This window comes from Lampris incognitus, chromosome 8 (assembly GCF_029633865.1).
Source record: "Lampris incognitus isolate fLamInc1 chromosome 8, fLamInc1.hap2, whole genome shotgun sequence".
NCBI classification, from domain to species: Eukaryota; Metazoa; Chordata; class Actinopteri; order Lampriformes; family Lampridae; genus Lampris; species Lampris incognitus.
The window spans coordinates 8,563,237-8,573,455 of NC_079218.1; the positions used below are offsets into that span (position 1 = coordinate 8,563,237).

The 10,219-nt window shown below is 49.0% G+C and overlaps 1 protein-coding gene across 1 annotated transcript in view; it reads right to left on the reverse strand.

The window, feature by feature from the left end:
* The window catches only part of mark4a (MAP/microtubule affinity-regulating kinase 4a), a 29,015-nt gene extending 25,373 nt beyond the window's left edge, over positions 1-3,642 (reverse strand). The window contains 2 exon segments of the mRNA XM_056285208.1: positions 236-433; positions 3,592-3,642. Coding sequence (XP_056141183.1) covers positions 236-433; positions 3,592-3,642 — 249 coding nt within the window.
* Between the last annotated feature and the right edge of the window lie 6,577 nt (positions 3,643-10,219).

Consider the following 10,219-nt stretch of genomic DNA (forward strand, 5'->3'; position numbering starts at 1 on the left):
AGATTCAGATTCAGAATCATCTTTATTATCCAAGTATGTCCGCACATCCAAGGAATTTGACTCCGGTTTAGTGGCTCTCAGTGTACTTACACAGAATTCCTGCACACAATCCCGGCTACCCTCTCTTTACCTCATTTGTCAATTGATCCATCCACACAAACAACCATCCATCTCCTCATTCAACATTCTCCCATCCACCCCCCCCTTGCAGAATTCCACTGTTTTAAGGCCTTACCTCCTTTCCCGTCAGGATGTGGCGGGCCAGCTTGACCTTGGCAAAGTTTCCCTTGCCGATGGTCTTGAGCAGACGGTAGTTGCCGATGTGCGGCTGCTCGTCGGAGCAGGAGGCGATGGAGTTCCTGCAGCGGGCGCCCAGCGAGCGGCTGGACAGGCTGGTACCCTTGTCTGAACGGCTGGCTGCCAGAGACACATGCTGGGGGGATAAAGAGATGAAAATGGGGGTCACTACCGCCACCGCTGCCAAACACACCAACTCCAACATCACAACCGGCAGCGCCACGCCGGCCTAGGACCCAGACTGCCATGTACTCGAATCACAGCAAGCTTCGTGTTCCCACAGAAAGAAGGCGTGCAGTCATTGAAACCTGATCGTCTGAAGAAAGAATCTAGATTAACCCTTGACATTTTGCATGGAATGATCAAGCACCTTAAATACCCCGTAAAGAAACTTTGTGCTAGATATTATTTTATGTTGACAGCAGAAAGTTATTCATGGAAAAAAAAGAAAGAGGTTTACTGGCATCCCCCTACTGTGTTGCCTTTCACCTGTCATGCTGCATCTATTTTCAGTTTGGGAGGACACCAATTCATTGGTAAATTGGTGCACAACCTGTGCACGAAAACTTCCCTACGTTAAAGGGGCCCTAAATAAACCTTACATAAAGAATCCATTGACAGACTGAGCCATTTCACAAGTGTAAAATCTGCCTCTAGTAAAGTCATTCCACTCCGTCTGTTCGATAAATACACGGGGGCTATGTGCCTGCCGAGCTTAGGCTTACGTGAATAAATATCACTCATTTCTGGGTTAACAGATGTTATCCTGCAGATGCACACTTCATGAGAATGTGTGGAGCATATTGTTTCCATCTGAGGTTCTGCATCATCTTCTTGGGAAGTCTACTTGACAACAGCCTGATATCTTTATGGGTTACAATAGAATATGTAAGGAAACCGCTAAGTACCAAAGTAGCCTACAGGCTGTCACTTCTGCAGTCCCACAAAGAGTTAGCTGTGCTTTGGGGGTTTTGGATCCGAAAAGCTTTAGTGCATTGTTCGGTGATGATAGACTCCAAAGCTTCACGAAGATTTGCAGCCAGGATGCAGAGTAGGGAAAGAACAGGAGGACCACAACGTGCATTTACAGAAACAAAGCTTGATGCAGTTTCAGTATGATGCTGCTTCCTGTCATGTGACAAATTAAAGCCCTAAAATTGACGAGATACAGAAGAGAGAAACGGGGGTGGGGAAGAGAGGAAAATGGAACAGAAGAGGAAGAACAGATAAAAAAAAGGGGGGGGGGACAGAAAGATAAGGAGGCAATACCAAGAGACAGGAAACAAGAGACAAGAAAATGGAAAACAGATTGAAAAGAGGGGGTGGGGGGGGTGTCGGAGAAAAAGCAGAGTGAGGGAGATGAGGAGAGGGTCACTGTGAAACCAGAGGAGCAATTGGGAGAAAGGGATGGAGGAGCAGAAAGCAAAAAGAGAGCAGATGCCGGCACAGTAGTCCCTGGCTGGTCCCAAGGCCTGAGGCATCACAGTTCCATCCCCCCAGCATGTCGTCTTGCTCTCAGCTTCACACACTTGCACACACACTTGCACACACACACACACACACACACACACACACACACACACACACACACACACACACACACACACACACACACACACACACACACACACACACACCAAGGCCCCACCTTTAGATGCTCGCTCCACTCCATGCATCAATTGCTGTTCACACACCCCACCTGGAGCCAATTTAGACCCACTTTCTAAAATCTAGACACCGATCAGTGAAACCAACGACACCGGAGGCATATGGGGAGGCTATCGGAGGAACATTAATCTACTTACAGGGTTGCACGCATCAGGCAATACATCACCTGTTCCAATATGGCACTATTACATTTTGCCAAGTCAGTTCAGATCTTTGTCACCATTGCATTAATTACCGACCGGCGACAAACTGGCCAGAACCTCTCTATGGGAAAAGCAAGGATCAGCATCCGTTGAAAAGGTTAATCAATCACGCACCTACAAAAGTCACACATATATGCAGATCCAGCTGCTCACACACAGCCTCGTAACACACACACACACACACACACACACACACACACACACACACACACACACACACACACACACACACACACACACACACACACACACACACACACACACACACACACACACACACAACGTGTGATTTGGGGTGGGCATTTTAATAGACACCTACTGGACTGAAAGATTTGCTGACAAACAGGGCTGGGGGGAGGTTATCCCCCCACAGATATTTGGGCCTGCAGAAAACACAATGCAATGTCAACCAGTCACACAGCAGATTTTGATATCCCGATAGCAAGTGCAACATATGCAGGCAGGCAGGCGGGCTATTTTTTTGGGGTTGTGTGCATTGCATTGCTTCCGTGTCCTCTTTGTGACACCGACACACAAAACCTGCAGCTAGACGGTGCCGAGCCTACGTTATGGAGGGGGAAGCCATGTTATTCCGTCTATATATCTATAATTCAGCCTTGCAGCCAGGGCCCTGCCGTTTCCCATCCAGACTGTATCGGATGTATATGGCGCTGTCTGTCTGACACCCACTTGATCTGGGCGGACGCTTTGTAGCCTACGCAGCAGCGGATCGCCAAAAAAAATCATTTTAGGCACCGCTGCCTTATGCGCGCGGGGGGAGGGGGGGGGACCCGATTTGGGGGATATTTTTACACGCATTCGGTTTTTTTTTCTTCTTCTCTCTCTCCTCTGCACTCTCGACCCAGCCCATCCAATTTCTGTCGGGCCCCCCGGAGGGGGAATACACGAGCTATGTGACATCACTCTCTCTTGTCTGTGCAGCGTTATAATAAGAGGCGACGGGCCGGTATGAAGCTTCCTTCTTCTGCGCATATCCGCTGAGCGCTGTCGTACGCGGATGGGCTCAATTCCCAGCCGTTTGCATGCCGTCGGCTTTTTTCCCCCTTCCTCGCTGTATTGCCCACTCAAGGATATCCCATTTTGAGATAACCTGCTGTCGCCCGTTGCACGTCCAGCCCAGAGTCCTCCCTCCCCCCCCTCCCCGCCTCCATTGCAGAAATGCATGATAACCTTCCATCTGCAGCGTAAATAAACGGGGGGTGGGGGGGTAACAACATGCCAAGCCCGTGGCCACCATGCACAGCGATACACACAAGGCAGGCAGGCAAGGCAGGCAGGCAAGGCAGGCAGGCAAGGCAGGCAGGCAGGCAGGCAAGGCAGGCAGGCAAGGCAGGCAAGGCAGGCAGGCAGGCAGGCAAGGCAGGCAGGCAGGCAAGGCAGGCTCGGACGGGTTTGCACTTACATGCTCAGTACTCCTGTCGTTTCCAGACGGCAACGCAGAACGAGAAGACATGTTTGTTTTTCTTTTTCCCTGAGTGAAGAAGAAAAAAAAAAAAAGAAAAAAAAAATCCCCCCCGAGCGCGCGCGCGTGCGCCCGCGCGTGTGCGTGTGGGGGTTTTAACGTGTACGATCGTTACAGGATCACGCTCCGCGCACGATAACGTCCCACATCGGGCGAACTCATTCGGCGACGCGACGCGACGCGACTCCCCCCTCCCTCCTCCTCCTCTCCCCCACCACCACCACCACCCCCGGATCAATCCGCCTCCTCTCCGGCCGGCGAAGCGGCGGCGGCGGAACGGAGACCTCTGCCTGTCATGGCAGCGATGGATGAATGAATATCTGGTTGGGGGGGGGGTGTCCTCAAGCGAGCTGCATTGTTTCACCCCCCACAAAATTTCGACCGGCCGACGAGCGAGAGAGGAGGGGGGGGGGGGAGAGAAAGGGGGGAGGTAAAAAACAAAACGCGCGCCTAGCGAGGAGAAGGCAGAGCCCTCCCAGCAGCCCGGGTCCGGGTCCGGGTCCGGGCGCTAAAACGCGGGGTTGTTTGGCCGAAGCCCGGCGTCTCCGAGGCAACTCGCCGCCCCCCGCCTCGCTCCGGCGTGCGGCACAAACACGGCTCCCTCCGCATGTACGTCCCCGTTTATCATAACAGAACCCGCCGACTGACCTCCTCCTCCTCCTCCCGCTCCTCCTCCTCCTCCTCTCCCCCCCAGACCGGGGAGCGCTCGGTTAGCCGTCCGTCCGCATGCGGGCCCGCGCGCTCCGTTCGGCGTCGGTGTCGCGGGAAGACGGAGCCGAGCCGAGCCGAGTGCGCGCGGGTAGGGGGGGGCGCGTGAGGAGAGCGAGAAGGAAGAAAGAGAGAGAAGGCCCGAGACGTTCACACTCCCCGGTGCGCGAGATGCGCCGCTTCTCCCGCCGCAGATGCTGACGGACAGCACCGAGCCGGCGAGCGGACACCGGAGGGTGGACCAGACAGGAGCCCGTCCAGAACACGGCCCGGACACACGGGCCGATCACGTCGCTGGCTGCGCGGTTCGGCGGTTCGTGTTTGTTTGTATCCGTGAGGCGTGGAGGAGCGCCGCTCGTGACGGCTGTTATGACAGCGGCCTGTACAGAGGGGGGGGGGGGGGCGCGAGAGAGAGAGAGAGAGAGCGCGAGAGAGAGAGCGCGAGAGAGAGGGGGGAGAGAGAGGGGGGGGAGAGGGGGAGAGGGAGAGAGAAGGGGAGAGAGGGAGAGAGAGAGAGAGAGAGAGAGGGAGGGAGAGAGAGACAGAGAGGGAGAGAGAGGGAGGGAGAGAGGGAGAGACAGAGAGGGAGAGAGAGAGAGAGAGAGAGACAGAGAGAGAGAAAGGGGGAGAGAGAGAGGGGGGGGTCTTCTACAGCCTCCCTCCCCCCTTTGGGTGCTTAAAAAACACCAACTCTTCTTTAATTTTACTTACTTACTTTTTTTACTTGTTTACTTATTACTTTTAAAAATACATTTTAAATAATTTACTTATTACTTTATTTATTTACTTATATACTTATTTATTGGCCTGTCGGTGGGTGCATACTTATTTATTTATTCTTTTATTTGATTACTCGCTTCTTAGTTTCATTTTATTTATTTATTTATTTTTACTTATCTTTTTTTTTCTTTGGGTGCTTAAAAAACACCAACAGTTTTTATTTATTGACTTCTTTATTTTTTTAACTTATTACGTTATTTATTTTTTACTTATTTACTTGTTACTTTATTTATTTATTTATTATTCTTTTATTTGCTTACTCGCTTCTTTATTTCATTTTATATTTTATTAATTATTATTTTTTTGCTTTTTTTGTTTCCTTCCTCGCGTTTCTATCTAACCTACTGTAATGTGGTTTCATTCTGTTCTGAGAAGGGGCCTTTGGGACAGGGTAGGAGTAGGTAGAAGGGAGCGGGATGTGGGTAAATGGGATTTGGGGAGGTTAAAATGTTAAAAATATATATATCATAGAGTCTTTCAACCCTCACTGTTCACTTCGATTGGTTTTCCTTGAAAAAAATATATAAAAAAAGTTAATAAATCTAATTCCAAGGCAAAAACAAAAAACACCAAGTGTAAGGTTTCTAACTTGTAAAACCTATTGAGGCAAGAATCCTTGGAATGACTCATTCGAAGAGCAATTATGTGGGAGATAAGCCCTAAATCACGTCTTTCGAGTCGTAAACATGTTTGCAGGCCTTCATTGTGGTGTGGAGACGTAGCAACGTTTCAAAAAACGCCACAGACACTTTAAAATCACAGCTTTCCTGCCCTCCCGTCAGTTGAAACTCCCAGCCTGACCTCTGACCCCACTGTAGTCTGTGATGTAATACCGAAAACGTGGAGCTACTGACAGGCCTATGTTAAATATGTAGAAGTTTAATGTACACACACACACACACACACTGCTGGTGATGCTACACTTGCAGTGCAGTTTAAACTCAATGTCACTCTACAGCACATTTGCTGTGAGGGAAGGTTACCTGCAGTGGCCATACCTGCAACTCTTGCAAACAAAAAAGGTGAGGAAGACCTCCTCGACTGTCTTTTCTGATCGCTTCCAACTGGACGGGTGCCATATTGTCAGTCTATTATTCACCAAGTCATGGCAACCACCACGGGAGGGATTTTGACAGTGGGGCACATGATCACAATCATATCATTTCTGGAATTTCTCATTTGTGCCACTTCCGACTTCCTCATACAATACCACACCTGCTCTCTCGGCACCCTGTCGTCTGCTTGCTCTAAAATCCACAAAGACACGATGTGACTCCTTCTGACCTTCTCGATACTTCTCCATCAACACAAAGCAAACATCACATCTGTGGTGCTCTTTCCTGGCATGAAACCACACTGCTGCTCGCTGATCATCACCTCCTCTTCACCTAGCTTCTACTACTACTTCTACTGTTTTCGGTTGCTCCCGTTAGGGGGCGCCACAGCAGATCACCCGTCTCCATCTCTTCCTGTCCTCTGCATCTTCCTCTGTCACACCAGACACCTGCATGTCCTCCCTCACCACATCCATAAACCTCCTCTTTGGCCCTCCTCTTCTCCTCTTCCCTGGCAGCTCCATATTCAGCATCCTTCTCCCAATATATCCAGCATCTCTCCTCCACACATGGCCAAACCATCTCAATCTTGCCTCTCTTGCTTTGTCTCCAAACCGTCCAACCTGAGCGGTCCCTCTAACATACTCGTTCCTATTCCTGCCCTTCTTCGTCACTCCCAATGAAAATCTTAGCATCTTCAACTCTGCCACCTCCAGCTCCTCCGCCTCCTGTCTTTTCATCAGTGCCACCGTCTCCAAACCATACAACATGCCTGGTCTCGCTAGCATTTTAGAAGCCTTCCCTTTAACTCTTGCTAGTACCCTTCTGTCGCAAATCACTCCTGACACTCGTCTCCATGCACACCACCCTACCTGCACTCTCTTCTTCACCTCTCTTCCAAACTCCCCATCACTTTAAACAGTTGACCCCAAGTATTTAAACTCATCCATCTTCATCACCTCTACTCCTTGCATCACCATTCTGCTGTCCTCCCTCTCATTTACGCATATGTTTTCCATCTTGCTCCTACTGAATTTCATTTCCTCTTCTCTCCAGTGCATACCTCCACCTCTCCAGGCTCTCCTCAACCTGCCCCCTAATCTCGCTATAGATCACAATGTCATCCGTGAACACCATAGTCCACGGAGACTCCTGCCTGATCTTGTCCGTCAACCTGTCCATCACCATTGCAAACAAGAAAGGGCTCAGAGCCGATCCTTGATGTATTCCCACCTCCACCTTCAACCCATCTGCCATTCCAACCACACACCTCACCACCGTCACACTGCCCTCATACATATCCTGCACCACTCCTACATACTTCTCTGCAACTCCTGACATCCTCATACAATACCACACCTCCTCTCTCGGCACCTTGTCATATGCTTTCTCTAAATCTACACAGACACAATGTACCTCCTTCTGGCCTCCTCTATACTTCTCCATCAACATTCTCAAAGCAAACACCACATCCGTGGTGCTCTTTTGTGGCATGAAACCATACTGCTGCTCGCTGATCATCACCTCTCCTCTTAACCTAGCTTCTATTACTCTTCCCCATATCTTCATGCTGTGGCTGATCAACTCTATACCTCTGTAGCTGCTACAGTTCTACACATCGCCCTTGTTCTTGAAACTCGGTACCAGTAAACTTCTTCTCCACTCCTCAGGCATCCTTTCACTTTCCAAGATTGTGTTAAACAATCTAGTTAAAAACTCCACTGCCATCTCTCCTAAACATTGCCATGCCTCCACAGGTCTGTCATCTGGACCAACAGCCTTTCCACTCTTCATCCTCTTCATAGCTGCCCTCACTTCCTCCTTGCTAATCCACTGCACTTCCTGATTCACTATCCCCACATCATCCAACCTTCTCTCTCTCATTTTCTTCATTCATCTGCCCCTCAAAGTACTCCTTCCACCTTCACAGCACAGCCTCCTCACTTGTCAGCACATTTCCATCTCTATCCTTCATCACCCTAATCTGCTGCACATCCTTCCCTGCTCAGTTCCTGTCTAGCTAATTGGTATAAGTCCTTTTCTCCTTCCTTAGTGTCCAACCTCTCATACAACTCACCATATTCATTTTCCTTTACCTTTGCCACCTCTCTTTGCTTTACGCCACATCTACTTGTACTCCTGTCTACTTCCTTCATCTCTCTGACTATCCCACTTCTTCTTCACCAACCTCTTCCTTCGTATACTTTTCTGTACTTCCACATTCCACCACCAAGTCTCCTTGCCTTCCTTTGTCCAGATGACACACTAAGTACCTTCATAGCTGTCTCCCTCACTATTTCTGTGGTGGTTGCCCAGCCATCTGGCAACTCTTCACTACAGACCACCATCCAATGCTGCCTAGCTACATTCTCCCCTGTCACAACCTTGCAGTCTCCAATCCCTTTCATATCATGCCTCCTGCATAAGATGTAGTCCACCTGTGTGTACTTTCCTCCCCTTTATTTGTCACCCTGTGTTCCTCCCTCTTCTTGAAATAAATATTCACCACAGCCATTTCCATCCTTTTCACAAAATCCACCACCCTCTGTCCTTCCTCATTCCTCTCCTTGACACCATACCTATCCATCACCTCCATTCCCTTCATCAACATGCCCATTGAAGCCCACGCCAATCGCCACTCTCTCCTCCTTGGGTACACGCTCCACCACTTCATCCAATTCACTCCAGAATTCTTCTTTCTCTTCCATCTCTAAGAGGAAGATGGTGGTACGAACTCATGTTCGCAACGGCCTCACCCAGTACCAGTGTGGGAAGATGGCTGCGTGAATTTACGTTTGCGGCGGCCTCACCCAGTACCGTCCATGCAGTGTCTTTGTCCACATCTGTGTCTAAGTTGTGTCTTCGTTTGATGGCTGGGAGAGCTTGGGCTACTGTATCCTGTGGCCCCAGGGTCCACGACCCTGCCCGGAGCTGCACCCAAAGAGGAAACACCAAGGGTAGTCTGACAGGACACGGAAGCAGGGCAGGCTAAGCTAACTGCTAGCCCATGCAGTCCGGCAGTTCTGATAACACCGAGGGTGGTCTGGCGGTGGCCTCGCCTTGCTTTGACTGTGTTTTTGGTGTCGTCATGTGGAGTGTGGGGAGGTGTGTTGAAGGTGTTTAGCTGGGAGAGCTGGCGCCAGATCAGCTGGGGGAGCCTGGTCTGCTCCGTTCGGTGGGCCCAAGGACCACGGCTCTGCCCAGAGCTGCGCCTAAAGAGGAAACACCGAGGGCGGTCTGACAGGACGCGTAAGTGGGGCAGGCTAAGCTAACTGGTAGCCATGCAGACCGGCAGTTCCGACAGTCATCCTGGCTGGCGTTCGTTCTCTTGGACAGTGTTTTTTTTTTGGTGTTTTTTTTTTGTTGTTGCTTAGTTTGGATGTATGTGTTAGTTTGGATATGTGTTCTTAGTTTGGATATATGTGTTAGTTTGGATATGTGTTCTTAGTTTGGATATATGTGTTAGTTTGGATATGTGTTCTTAGTGTGGATATATGTGTTAGTTTGGATATGTGTTCTTAGTTTGGATATGCGTGTTCTTAGTTTGGATATGTGTTCTTAGTTTGGATATATGTGTTAGTTTGGATATGTGTTCTTAGTTTGGATATGTGTTCTTAGTTTGGATATATGCGTTAGTTTGGATATGTGTTCTTAGTTTGGATATATGCGTTAGTTTGGATATGTGTTCTTAGTTTGGATATATGCGTTAGTTTGGATATGTGTTCTTAGTTTGGATATATGCGTTAGTTTGGATATGTGTTCTTAGTTTGGATATATGCGTTAGTTTGGATATGTGTTCTTAGTTTGGATATATGCGTTAGTTTGGATATGTGTTCTTAGTTTGGATATGCGTGTTCTTAGTTTGGATATGTGTTCTTAGTGTGGATATATGTGTTAGTTTGGATATGTGTTCTTAGTTTGGATATGCGTGTTCTTAGTTTGGATATGTGTTCTTAGTTTGGATATGTGTTCTTAGTTTGGATATATGTGTTAGTTTGGATATGTGTTCTTAGTTTGGATATGTG